This window comes from Panthera tigris, chromosome A2 (assembly GCF_018350195.1).
Source record: "Panthera tigris isolate Pti1 chromosome A2, P.tigris_Pti1_mat1.1, whole genome shotgun sequence".
NCBI classification, from domain to species: Eukaryota; Metazoa; Chordata; class Mammalia; order Carnivora; family Felidae; genus Panthera; species Panthera tigris.
This window is the reverse complement of record NC_056661.1, coordinates 125,089,974-125,104,840: the sequence shown is the minus strand read 5'-3', so window position 1 is coordinate 125,104,840 and position 14,867 is coordinate 125,089,974. Positions and strand designations below refer to the sequence as shown.

General features: G+C 35.3%; 1 protein-coding gene and 1 pseudogene across 6 annotated transcripts in view; one reads left to right on the top strand and one right to left on the bottom strand.

Moving 5' to 3' along the window:
* SEPTIN7 (septin 7) overlaps nucleotides 1-14,867 on the bottom strand; it is a 116,973-nt gene that overhangs the window by 46,736 nt on the left and 55,370 nt on the right. For all 6 annotated transcript variants that reach the window (XM_042969903.1, XM_042969920.1, XM_042969895.1 and 3 more), the window contains one exon: nucleotides 2,856-2,962. In XM_042969903.1, coding sequence (XP_042825837.1) covers nucleotides 2,856-2,962 — 107 coding nt within the window. The remainder of the gene's footprint in view (nucleotides 1-2,855; nucleotides 2,963-14,867) is intronic.
* LOC122234214 lies at nucleotides 2,981-4,806 on the top strand (annotated as a pseudogene).

Below are 14,867 nucleotides of genomic sequence, written 5' to 3'. Positions count from 1 at the left end.
CACTACAGAGTATGACAAGCTAGATTTCTTTCTATGTGATGAATTTCTGAGATTGCAAATGCTGATACTTTCATCTGTTCAGACACTGGCAAAAATCACTGCATTATGAATCAAGCAAGCTAAAATACTGTTCTTCTCTCTTTATTAAACAAAGTAAAATAAAACATGGTAAGGCACAAAATTTTCATGAGTTGATTGGCTTCAATCAACCACCCACCAGTAGTTTATTGGAATTTCAAGCCTAAAATTTAAAGGGAAGTCAATACCCTCCGGCATCCAGACTGCAAATTCAAACCTTACAAGTAACAGCAAACATTATGGGTGTACCATTTGAGATTTAAAACGTAAAAAACAAAAAAATCCCTTCTCTTAAGTATCCCTTACCAGTTAGCATCAGATGAATCAGCCTTATAGCTTATAGAGGCATTTTCTATGTTATTTTAACTACTTTCATATATTAATAATTATGATGAAGAGAGGACTTCACTGATCAAATCATTTTTTTGAGAGACAGAACACACACGTGAGCAGGGGAAGGGCAGAGAGAGAGGAACAAAGAGAATCTAAAGCAAGCTCCAGTCTCAGCACAGGGTCTAATGCGGGGCTCGATCCTACAACCCTGGGACCATGACCTGAGCCGAAATCACGAGTTGGATGCTCAACCGACTGAGCCACCCAGGTGCCCCTCTGATCAAATAATTTTGTCTAAATTGCCTAATTGGGAAAGCTATTTCCTTATGTAAGATTTTTAGAGAAAAAGGTGAAAAAATAAAAAACAAAAAAACACCTGACAATTTGCTGGATGAAACATTATTAAAAAGGGAGATGCAGTAAAGGAAAGCTAATTGACCTGTTAAGAACTGGTTAACCTATGAAACCAGCATGTACTAAGTATCAGTAGTATAGGGACAGCATAGCTTGATAGGATACATACTAAACCAGACTGTTTAGATTTGTACCCTAGTTCTGTCACTCTAACTACGTGATCTCGGGGATATGGCCATATCCATACCTAAATTTCCACATTTATACAATGGGGGTAATACTACTACTTACCTCTTAAAGTCGTTGTAAGAATTAAATAAGTTAATGCACCTAAATTGCTTGGAATAGTACCTGGAAGACGTTAATGACTTACTAATGTGAACCTGGCATTACATAACACGCCAGAATTACAAAGAGGATTCAAAAAATTTCCTCACCAGCAGGAATTACCAAAAACACTACTGGCAGGTACATGAGCATTAAGATCCAACATATTTTAGACTAAATAGTCTTGAACTTAGGAATCTACACTGAGGGGCTCCTTTAACATTTCTACATACACAGTTTCTTTATCTTGAGTTTAAACACCTAAATTAAAAGTTTCTCTTCTTGCTCAGGGTTGAAATGGCCAACACTGATCATCAAATAAATAATTTAGTGTCAAGTTTTCAGAACACATCTTTGTAAGTAATGTGAAATTTCAAGCTCTAGGAAGGATACAGAAAAAAAATCTTGAAACAGAGAAAAACTGTAAAAAAAAAAAAAAAAAAAAAAAAAAAAGAAACAGAAGATTCACTTCACAGAATTACTTCTTAGGGATCTAATTACTAAACTGCATCTTATAGTTTGATATACATGAGTTTCTATCCAGAAATTCTAGGCTGTCTTTCCACCTTATGCATTAGGCTAATCACTACCAATCCTTCAAATCCAGCCCCAGCCTTAATAAAGCCTGCTCCAGCCAGAATTGTTCACTCCTTTCCTCTTTGCTTATGTGTTATGTATTACTACTGCCATCAATCCACCAACAATTTCTTCACTCAATAGTTTAGAGGAGTGCTGTCCAACAAAAATGTAATGTGAGCTGTGTAAGTAACTTAAAACTTTCAGGAGCCATTTTAAAAATAACAAGTGAAATTAATGTACTTTAATATAACCAAAATATTATCATTGCAAAATGTAAACAATATAAACAATTATTAATGGGATCCTTTATATTCTTTTTTACATACTAAACTGTCAAAACCTGGGATGTATTTTATACTGCATAACATCTCCATTTGGACTATCTACATTTTAAGAGCTCAACAAGCACATGTGGCTACTGGCTACTGTACTGAACAGTACAGATCTGGAGCCTAGATTATTCTATCATATGAAGTGTGGTCTATGGGTCAGCAGTATCAGCATCACCTAAGATTTTGTCAGAAATGCAAAATCTCAGTCCACCTCAAACCTACTAACACAGGGACTAAATTTAACAAGCTCCCCAAGGTGACCTGAATGCACATTAAAGACTGTGAAGTACGACATAACAAATTGCTACTGCCATTCATCTATCATGAGGTACTATGCCACTAATACAGAACACTATATTAAATAATAATGGCTTCTCCACAAATCATGTTTTCTCTACACTGTCCAACAGAACATTATGCAACAGTGGAAACACACCTATATTTCCCAAAATGGTAACCACCTGCCACATATGTCTATTGAGTACTTGAAATGTGGCTGGCGTAACTAAGAAACTGAATTTTAAATTTTAATTAATTTTATTCAAACTCAAAATAGCTAAATATGGCAAGTAGCTACCATGTTGGACAGCATAACTCTAGGGTGTTATTTACTACATCCCAGTATAATCTCTAGGAGACTCCTAGGGACAAATTTAGAAGGTCTAATCAAGACAATTTCTCTAATTACCTGTGCTCGCTCTCTCTCCTTTTAACCAACCATCATATTTACCACTTTATATCGGCTGAGACCAAATATAAAACCTATCTCTAGGGAAGCATAATAAAAGTTATAGCAGGTGTTTTGAGTGTGTTACTATTACTCCAGCTTATCATCAATTATAGCATACATACCTGTACAGTCTTTTTTATTCTATGAGATGGACCTGGATACTCTGGAGAATATAAATCTGTGAGGAATAATGAGTTGATTAATGTTGACTTCCCCAGTCCAGATTCACCTAAAAGAAATGGTGGGGAGGAAATGTGTTAAATTCAGTCACTTTATCAACCTTAAATATTCAACCAATACTATAATCAAACTTGCTTTAAGCAAGCAGTTCTTGGTGGAACAAAGAAGTAATGTTAGAAAACATACTATAAAGACTCCCAATTAGAATAAGTTCTTTGTCTTCATTTTGTTCTCTATCAAAGTAGACTAAAGTTTCCAAGGATTCTTTTTAGATCTGTAATTCTACAATCTGTGTTCTTTAAAAGTAATTTATCTAATACAATATTCTCCACTTTTAACAGTAACATATTCCTAGACACCAAAAGCTAGTCATGAAAGAAACATTCAAGTTGGATTATATATTGCTGCTTCAGTACAATAAAGCATAAAAGAAGTTAGGTGTAAACATTTATTAAGTCAATAATTAATTAATGACCCAAAAATAAATCATACACCTATAAAAAGTAGAAATCTGTTAATAAAAAGAAAACTTAATCACAATGTATCTTAACATAAAAGGGACCCACAAAAAGTATTTCCAACTTATTCACTCATACATCAATCAGCCTAAGTGTAAGGGGTACCTTTCCGTAAACCATATTCCAAAAACATCCTAGGTAATGACTTTTTTATAGTACTTCTGATTGAGGTAGGAGGCAGGAATGGAGGAAGGTAGTACACAACTTCCACTATGATTGACATATGCTCCCTTGACTGTCCATGTCAAGTTTGGTATAACACACCAAATATATAGTTAATTTTTACAAAAACATAAATAACTTCAAGATATACATAATACAAGGTTAAATAAATTAAAAAATAATACTATAATTATCCATGAATACAGCACAAGTTAAAGAATCTAGCAGTTAGTTTAATAGGCACCTTTAGCCTAAATAACTGATGTCAAAATATTAACCTTACTATTTCTGTCTAGGTTGACAGTTTTATAATGACTCTCAAGAAAGGTAAGATTCATTCTGGTTGTTGGGGCTTACAACAATGAGGGGATGTCATATGAATGAGGGGATGTCATATGAATGAAGGGATGTCATTTTTTTCTAGATGTAAAAATTGCAGAAATTTCTAAGACAAAGGAAAAAAAATTGTAGGTTCTTCCTAACCGCTTCTTTCTTAACTCATATACTGAATAAAGGAGTAAAGACTCGAATAAAACCCAAGCACATGAGGAAAATTGGAAATATCTAGGCCTTGTAGACACTGCTGCCCTAGAGCTACCTGAATTGCCCAGCGATGGTCAACCCCACTGTGTTCTCTGACATTGCGATGGACAGCGAACCCTTGGGCTGCCATCTCTTTCGAGCTGTTTGCAGATAAAGTACCAAAGACAGCAGAGAACTTACATGCTCTGAGCACTGGAGAGAAAGGATTTGGTTATAAAGGTCCCTGCTTTCACAGGATTATTCTAGGATGTATGTGCCAGGATGGGGACTTTCTATGCCATAATGGCACTGGTGGCAAGTCCATCTAGGGGGAGAAATTTGATGATGAAAATTTCACCTTGAAGCACATGGGTCCTGGCATCTTATCCATGGCAAGTGCTAGACCCAACGCAAACACTTCCCAGTTTTTCATCTGCACTGCCAATACTGAGTGGTTGGATGGCAAGCATGTTGGATGGCAAGTGGTTGGATGGCAAGCCTTTGGCAAGGTGAAAGAGGATATGAATGTTGTGGAAGCCATGAAACCCTTTGGGTCCACGAATGATAAGACCAGCAAGATCACCACTGCTGACTATGGACAAATCTAATAAACTTATGTTTTATTAAGAATATATATACATATATATATGTATATATATAACACTTTTCTTATTTAGAAGCATAAATGAGAAATGAGTACTTGTATAAATGTTTTGGGATGTTAAATGTAAAAGTACACTATATTAAAAAATTAACACTGTACTAAAACTATGTTTAGACTTTATTTATTTATTTATTTATTTAATTTATTTGGTGGTAAGGGGTAGAGGAACAAGAGGAAGTAGGACAAAATGAAAGTAAAGATGAAGGGGGAAAAAAGCCTGAAAGGCAACACATCGAAATGTTAATAGTGGTTGCAGTTAAGATTTTTTTCTTAGCTTTCTACATTTCTCTGTGCTTTAAATTTCCTTCACTAACTTTATTTTACTTTTATAATTTAAAAAGCATTCTTGACTGGCATCAGCAAAACGACTAAGAAGTTCCAAACCCTCACAGAAACTGGATTAATTAATCCTACAGGAGCTCTGGAAAAAGTCAAAGATTTACGGCAACCAAGCAAATAAATGCCCAGTTGATACAATGCCATGAATAGTAAAGTTCATGTCACTTTCATCTGTTCTTGCTTTTTTCTCTATATGGTACGTCTGGGTCTCAAGGAGATAACAGCACAGTTCGACATCCTTCCCTGAAACCAGAAGGCATAGAACCAACTTTACTTAAAACATTCTAACCTCTCCAGGGTCTGCCAGAGGGTCTGGTCCCTGTCTCATCTAATTGCAATTTTAGGTGGAAGAAGCACTGGACTCCAATGCTGAAAGTTGAAAGGGGACTACAAACCCATGGGTACCTAGAGCAGAAAATTATGGGTGTACAGATAGACTACTTAAGGCCCTGAGGATCTGCTAGAGTGAGACACTTTGGACAATTCAGAAATTAAAAGCAGCCATGTACACAGAGGGAATTGAGAAACCACAAATAGGTCCAGGCCAAACTTTAAGTGAAAGCTGATCTCTAGGCTCAGAACATGCCCAGCTAATCATCAGATGAATGCCCTGACATATAGCCAGTCTGCAAAGACTGGGAAGGTGACTGTTTCTCCAAATGCACATTTTCAACAACAAAAATCACAAGGCATGCAAAGAAGAAGAAAAAACAAAGCCCAGAGAAAGGAACAAAACACATTCCCAGGAACCATGCCTGAAGCAGCACAAATATTGGCTTTACCTAGACAAGGACTTTACAAATCAAGAAATTGTAAAAAGGAACCGAACAAAAATTCTGGAGCTGAAAAATACAATAATTGAATTGAGAAATTCACTAATGAGGTTCAATACCAGAATTAAGCAAGCTGAAGAAAGAATCTGAAAACTTGAAGACAGGACAAATAAAATGACTGAGTCTAAGGAAAAGAAAGAAAAAAGAAGTAAACACAGCTTAAAGGATTCATGGGACAAGATCTATGGACCAGTCATGGGAGTTTCAGCAAGAAGAACGAGGGGTGCCAGGGTGGCTCTCTTGGTTAAGCATCTGACTTCAGCTGAGGTCATGATCTCACAGTTCTTGAGTTTGAACTCTGCATCAGGATCTATCAGTGCAGAGCCTGCTTCGGATCCTCCCTCCCCCACCTCTCTCTCTGACCCTCCCCTGCTTATGCTCTCTATTTCTCTCAAAAATAAACATTAAAAAAAGAAAGAATGAGAAAAGATCAGAGATAATGGAGGGGGAAAAAAAACAAAAATTTTTCCAAATTTGATGAAAGGCATAAAACTACAAATCCAAGAATCTCAACAAACTCATAGCAGGATAAACACATGATGACCAACGCTGAGACAAACTGATGAAAGCCAAGGACAGAGAATCCTAAAAACAGCAAGAGAGAAGCAACATAACACATAGAAGGAATCCCCAGTAAGATTTTAGCCAATTTCTCAGTAGAAAACTTGAAGGCCTGATGGCAGTGTGATAATACAACTGTCAATTGAGAATTCTGTATCTGGCAAAACTGTGCTTAGAAACTGAAGAGGGGCGCGCCTGGGTGGCTCAGTTGGTTGAGCGACCAACTTCAGCTTAGGTCATGATCTCGCAGTTTGTGAGTTCAAGCCCGGCGTCAGGCTCTGTGCTGACAGCTCAGAGCCTGGAGCCTGCTTCGGATTCTATGTCTCCCCCTCCCCTGCTCACGTTCTGTGTCTCTCTGTCTCTCAATAATAAAGGTTAAAAAAAAAAAAAAAAAAAGAAACCGAAGTAGAAATTAAAATATTCCCAGATAAACAAAAACTGAGGAAATTCATTAATTTCACGCTCTACAAGAAATGCAGAAGGGAGTCCTTCAGGTAAAAAGGAAAGGACCCTAGACAGTAACTCAGAGCCAAATGAAGATATAAAAATCTCCAGTAAAGGTAAATGCATGATCAAATATACAAACCAGTATTAATCGTAATTTTGGTTTGTAATTCCATTTCATTTTATGTAAAATTTAAAAGACAAATGAATAAAAAATAATTGTAAATCTATGGTAATGAGTACACAACGTTTAAAGACATAGTTTGTGACATCAATAATAAAGAGTGAGAGAAGGGCTATCTATGAGTAGTTTAAGTATACAAATAAAATTAAGTTGGTATAAATTCAAATTAAATTATTATAACAGGATGCTATATATAATCTCTATAGCCACAAGGGAAATATCTATAGAATATACAAAAAAAAAAAAAAGGAAATGAGAAAGAATTTATGTGGCACTACAAAAAAATCCACTGAACACAAAAGAAGGTAGTAAATGAGGAAATGAATATACGAAAGCTGTAAGACAGGAAAAAAACAATAAAATGACAAAAGTTCAGTTCTTCATTATCAGTAGTTACTTAACAAGTGGATTAAACTCTCCAAAGGCATACTGCCAAAATTGCTTAAAAAACATGATTGAACAATATGCTACCTGTAAGATACACACATGCACAGGTGAAAGTAAAAGTTTAATAAATATATTCTGTGTAAGCAGTAACCAAAAAGTGAGGTGACTATACTCATATCAGACAAAACAGACTTAAGTCAAAAAATGTTACAAAAAGAAAGGATATTATACATTGATAAAAAGGTAAACTCACAAAGTCAACATTAGAATTATAAACATATATACACCAAACACCAAAATATATGAAGCAAACACTGACAAAATTGAAAGGGAAAATAGTTTACAATACTAGTTGGAGACTTCAATACTTCACTTTCAGTAATGGATAGAAGGACCAGACAGGGGTGCCTGGGTGGCTCAGACAGTTAAGGGTCCAACTTTGGCTCAGCTTATGATCTCACAGTTCATGGGTTCGAGCCCCATGTCAGGCTCTGTGCTGACAGCTCGGAGCCTGGAACCTGCTTCGGATTCTGTGTCTCCCTCTCTCTGTCCTTCCCCTCCTCCTCTGTCTCTCTCTCTCTCAAAAATAAACACAAAGGGGAAAAAAAAAAAAAAAAAAAAAAGAAGGACCAGACAGAAGATAAATAAACAGAGCATTTGAGCAACACTATAAAACAAATGGACCTGAAAAATAGACAAAACATCACACCCAACATCAGAACACACATTTTCCTCAAGTGCACATGAAACATGTTCCAAGACTGAACATAAAACCAAACAAGTCTTAATACATTTAAAAAGACTGCACTCAAAGTATCTTTGCCCATCACAATGGAATGAAACTAGAAGTCACAAACAGAAGGAAAATGGAAAAATTAACAAATAGGTGAAAATTAAACAACACTCAAACTAATGGATAATAGAAATCACAAGGGAAATTAGAAAATACTATGAAACAAAAGAAAATGAAAACAACATACCAAAACTTAAGGGATACAGAAAAAATCAGTGCTAAGGAGAATTTATAACTGTAAACACACAAAAATAGATTTGAAATTAACAGTCAAATAAATCAAATCAAATAAATAATAGAAATACAGAGAAAACTCAACAAACCCAAAAGTTGGTTCTTGGTGAAGATCAACAAAATTAACAAAGCTTTAGCTGGACTGATTGAAAATAAATGAAAGACAACGCAAGTTACCAAAATCAGAAAAGGAAGTGTGGTTTACAAAATAAAAAGGATTATAAGAATACTATGGGGTGCCTGGGTGGCTCAGTCGGTTGAGCGTCTGATTTCGGCTCAGGTCATGATCTCATGGTTCGTAGGTTTGAGCCCCGCATTGGGCTCTGTGCTGACAGCTCAGAGCCTGGAGTCTGCTTACCATTCTGTGTCTCCCTCTCTCTGTGCCCCTCCTCTGCTCAGGCTCTGTCTTTCTCTCTCACAAAAATAAACATTAAAAAAAATTAAAAAAAAAAAAGAATACTATGAACAACTGTCTGCCAAAAAACTAGATAACCTAGATGAAATGCACAGATTAGAAATATACAACCAAGACTAACTCATAAAGAAACAGAAAATCTGAACAGACCTATAACCAGTAAACTGAATCAGTAATCAAAAACCTCCCTCAAAAAGAAAAGCCCTTACACCAAATGGCATCATTAGTGAACTCTACAACACATTTATATCGGAAGTAACACCAATCGTCCTCACACTCTCCCAAAAAACTGAAGAGAGAACATTTACAAACTCATTCTATTTGGCCAGCATTACCCTGATACCAAAGCTGGACAAACACACAAGACATTGGATTTGGCAATGATTTTTTGAACTTTTCCTTGAATCAAGACATGCAACAAAAGAAAAACAAACTGACCATCAAAATTTAAACCTCTGTGCATCAAAGGGAACTATCAGATAAGCCATAGGAGATATTTGCATATCATAAGTGTGATAAGGGATTAATATTCACAGTACATAAAACTCCTACAATTCAAATACAAAAAAAATCCAATTTTAAAATGGGCAAAGGTCTTGACTAGACATTTCTCCAAAGACAATATACTAAAGGCCAATAAACACATTAAGAGATGCTCAACATTACTAGTCATCAGGGAAATGGAAATCAAAACCACAATAGTATCATTTCACATCCATTACAATGGCTATTAACAAAAACAAAAACAACACAAAAAAACAGAAAAAAAGTATTAGTGAGGATGTACAAATTGAAGCCCTAAGGCATTCTGGTGAGAATGTTAAATGGCACAGCCAATGTGGAAAATGGTATGATAATCCATCAAAAATTTAAACATATGATTACCATATATGACCCAACAATTCTATTATATATCCAGAATAACTGAAAGCAGAGAACTGAACATTTGTACACCAATGTGCACCGTTAATTACTCACAATAATCAAAAAGTGGAAACCCAAATGTCCATCAATGGATAAGTGGATAAACAAAGTATATATATGTATACAATGAAATATTATTTGCCCTTAAAAAGGAATGAAATTCAGGGGCGCCTGGGTGGCGCAGTCGGTTAAGCGTCCGACTTCAGCCAGGTCACGATCTCGCGGTCCGTGAGTTCGAGCCCCGCGTCAGGCTCTGGGCTGATGGCTCGGAGCCTGGAGCCTGTTTCCGATTCTGTGTCTCCCTCTCTCTCTGCCCCTCCCCCGTTCATGCTCTGTCTCTCTCTGTCCCAAAAATAAATAAAAAACGTTGAAAAAAAATTTAAAAAAAAAAAGGAATGAAATTCTGATATATACTACAACACGGATAAACATTGAACACATCATAGTAAGAGAAATCGGTGAGACACAAATGGATAACTATTGTATGACTCCACTTACATGAGGTACCTAGAACAGTCAAATTCATAGAGACAGAAAGTAGAATAGTGGTTAGTGGGGACTAGGAAGAATGAAGAGTTATTATTTAATGCATGTGGAGTTTCAGTTTGGGCTGATGAAAAAGTTCTAGAGATCAACAGTGGTTGGTGATAGCTGCACAACAGTGTGAAAGAACTTAATGCCACTAACAGTAGCATGGGGCCAATGGCATGAGTTAATGATTGTTGAAGTCCCACTTCCATGTTTCGAGTTTTAATATTAAGAGTAATACATGCATGTGTACATATATGTATGTGTTAGGTATACACATATGTGTATATATACTTTTTAACCTATTTTATAGTTCAACTATTACATCTTAATATTTATTTTTGATAGAGAGAGAGAGTCAAGTGGGGAAGGGGCAGAGAGAGGCGGAGACACACAATCTGAAGCAGGCTCCAGGCCAGAGCCCAACACAGGGCTCGAACTCAAGACCTGTGAGATCATGACCTGAGCCAAAGTCGGATGCTTAACCTACTGAGTCACCCAGGCGCCCCTCAACTATTACATTAAAAAAAATTTTTTTTAATGTTTTTATTTATTTTTGAGACAGAGAGAAAGAGAGCATGAGCAGGGAAGGGGCAGAGAATGAGGGAGACACAGAATCTGAAGCAGGCTCCAGGCTCTGAGCTGTCAGCACATAGCCTGACGCAGGGCTTGAACTCACGGACTGTGAGATCATGACCTGAGCTGAAGTTGGATGCTTAACCGACTGAGCCACCCAGGCGCACCTCAACTATTACATTTTAAATGCTCCTAATATTTGTATAAATTCAACAATAAAAAGTAAATGTAGTTTTTCCTTAAATATCTTCCAAATAATTCCTGCAATTCTCAAAATAACCTGTTATCAGTTCAATGTGTATTTTCCATGCTTTCTCTTTCACATGGGTAAACATGAATGTATATATATGAATGGGTTAAATACACAGATAAAAATTAACTCATTACATGCATATTATACTGTAATTTCCTTTAAAAAATTTTTTTTTAATGTTTGTTTATTTTTGAAGGAGACAGAGACAGAGCGAGAGTGGGGGGGGTGGGGGCTAGACAGAGACAAACACAGAATCTGAAGCAGGCTCCAGGTTCTGAGCTTTCAGAACAGAGCCCGACGCGGGGCTCACTCACGAGCTCTGAGATCATGACCCAAGCTGAAGTCTAATGCTTAACTGACTGAGCCACCCAGGCGCCCCTGTAATTTCCTTTTTAAAAATGTAACATATCATGGCCATCCTTTTCAATCAAAACATGTTGAGCTACCTTAACTTAGTAAGTGTCCAATACTCCACACTATAGCCATAATTTATTCATCCCTTCCTTTTAATGCACATGCAAGATCATTTTTTTTGTTCCTATAAATAATGCTATAAAAATAAGTATCTATATATATCTTTAAGTACTGTTAACTTGCAAATTATATCTTTGTATACTGCTATTTCTATTTGTCACATAAACTCCCAGAAATTAGATTTTGGATTCAAAGAATATGTATATTTTCAATTTTGATAAACAGGATACTTTCTCCAAAAAGTTGTACCAGTTAAAGCTGAAGAAAACTCCTAAGATTCATGAAGAATTGCATGATACTGTGTATGAGGATCCTTTGAGTGCACTAAATTTAAATTATGAACACAGATGAAAAAAGTTATAAAGATGATTGAAAAAAAAATTGGGGGACATGTTTTAGAAAAAGAGAAAGAATGTAGGATAAACATAAAGAAGAAACAGCATTCTCAAATGCAGGGCATCAAAGATTCTGGCAATATTGTTGTGTCCAGTACCTAGAAATGTAAAAATATGAAAGCCTACGAAAGAGTAAGAATAAGTCCTCTGACCCTCAGAAAAAAATGGGGTGGGTTTTTCTTTTTAATATATAGTAAATGAGTTAATATATCTCAATTTCCCCCATTCAGTTTAATTATCTTTCCTTAAGGCAGTCTTCTTTATTGTACTTGCCAAACAACTTTTTGAGATAGTTATTTACCATTGAGGAAAAAGACCTCAGAGATATTAAGTGACTTGCCTAAGATAATGAAACATTTAGGTATGATGACTTAGACTAAAGTTCACCCAACCTTTCTTCCAAGTTTCCCCACAGTAATAAAGCTGGCTTAAGTATCTGGGAAAAGAAATCTATCTACAAACAGATATTCACAGAAAAGTGGTTTTAATTCCAAACATTTTTACCTAGTGATTAAGGTACAGAAGTTTCCCAGGGTTTAAATTAAGATAAACTTCAAAAAAACTTTAGAAATATACAGGTTAAAAAAAATCCTAAATTTTCCACTTAACGGATGTGCATGCAACATTTACCCCTGTAGGCAATCTCTTGGCTCAGTATGCTTATCAGCCAAATGAAGAGAATACTACTTATTGAGAGTAAGGATTAAAAGAAATACAAATCAGCATCTAGTATACATTTTTTCATACAGTAATACTCAGGTTTTAAATTCAGAAAACTTCCCATCAAAGTCCAAATCGAGGTTTTATTCCTCTTCTTCACAAACATGATTTGTCAATAAAACTAATTCCCTCAGAAATGGCTACTTTAAAATATATGATCACACACCAAAAAAATCAAATCTGAAATTGTTTCATTAATACCAAGTGAAACCAACTTTTAAGTTTCTATAATTGTTAACATTTCTATTTTAGGCTGCTTACTTCCCACGTGGATCTTTATTACCATAATTACCTTGGAAAGGAATTTGATCAATTTCCTCAGCTAAGTTTAAGAAGGTGGGTGTAAATTTCATATTTGGTAATTATATGGTCATAGTTGATTTAATACCCATAAGTTTCTTTCCTCTTTTACCATCACAAGGAAAAAACTTGAATGATACAGTAATTAAATTCATATCTCTTATATTTACAGGCTTGCCTTCAACCCTTCAACAAATGCTCACAGGAAGTTATTTCATAGTCGGTAAATAAAATATATAATGAAAATACATAATAAGGTTGAGTATGTATTTGATTCTAGAGAAGTTAGGCTCACGATTTTCCTATTAAAGGGCAAGACTAGTTGCTTTTTGTTTTTTGAGCAATTCTCGTTTTGGGAACAATGATCAAGATTGCTCCCTTAATTCTAAATAGTATGTATCTTACACTATTATAAAACTTCAACATATTGTCTGTTTTTTTTATACTCACCAAAAAAAATCAGAAAATACCTAACTATACTTTCACTTATGATTTTTCCCCCAGTGAATTTTTTTCTCTATCTTCATTGAAAACTCTCATCACTGACTACATGAAGTAGTCGTAGCTTGTATACCCTAAAACTAAAACTTAGCTTTGGTCAATTATCGGGCAGGAGGTAACTTCCATCCATTCCTAGACAACTCATATTGAAATTAAACCTTAAAGATTCAATTCTTATGTCGTATCCCTGAAGGCTGGTTATAATATCAAAAGACAGGTAAACATTTCAGGAAACTTTACCAAGAGTTACAGAGTAAACAAATAATATAGAGTATCACTTGGTCAAGAAAAAGATTTTCAGAATCCAGTTCAACACTGTTCAGATATAACTGGTGTTTCTCTAGCTCTCATCTCCACATTTATGCTTGTAGTTGCTTCTAAGTTGTTTAGACTTGTTTCCAAGCTGTTCTAAAAAAAATTATTTTTAAAAAACTGCTCAATTTCTTCAATTCTGACATACACATTTCCCTCATCGACATTTCTAAAAAGGAACAACTCTCATAGTCAAAATGTATATTTCCTGTCCTATTTATTTTTTCAGCATCTTTTTTTCTTTTCTAAATCATTTCATTTTTTCATCATGATAAGTGTACTCTTTAAGCCACATCCCTTATTTCCCCCATCCCCTCATCCGCCTCCCCTCTGGTAATCATAAGTTTGTTCTTTACAGTTAATAGTCTATTTCTTGATTTATCTTTTTTTTTTACCTTTGCTCATTTGTTTTGCTTCTTAAATTCCACATGTAAATAAGACCATATGGTATTTGTCTTTACCTGACTTATTTCACTTAGCATTATACGTTCTAGTTTTAGCCATGTTGTTGCAAATGTCAAGGTTTCATTCTTTTTTATTCCAGTGTGTGTGACACACATGGATAAAGAAGTGTGCTGTGTATATGTGTGTGTGTGTATAGATATATACATATATCTATATATATGTATATACATATATGTATATGTGTATATATATACACACACATATACATATATATATATACACCTATATATACACACACACACATATATATTTACATATACAGATAAAGATGTGTGTGTGTGCGCATACATACACAACACACTTCTTTATCCATTCATCTACAATCCATGGCAATTGTAAGTAACGCTGCTATAAATGTAGGGGTGCACATATCTCTTTGAATTTGTGTTTTCATATTTTTTAGGTAAATACCCAATGTACAATTACTGGACTGTAGGGTAGTCCTATTTT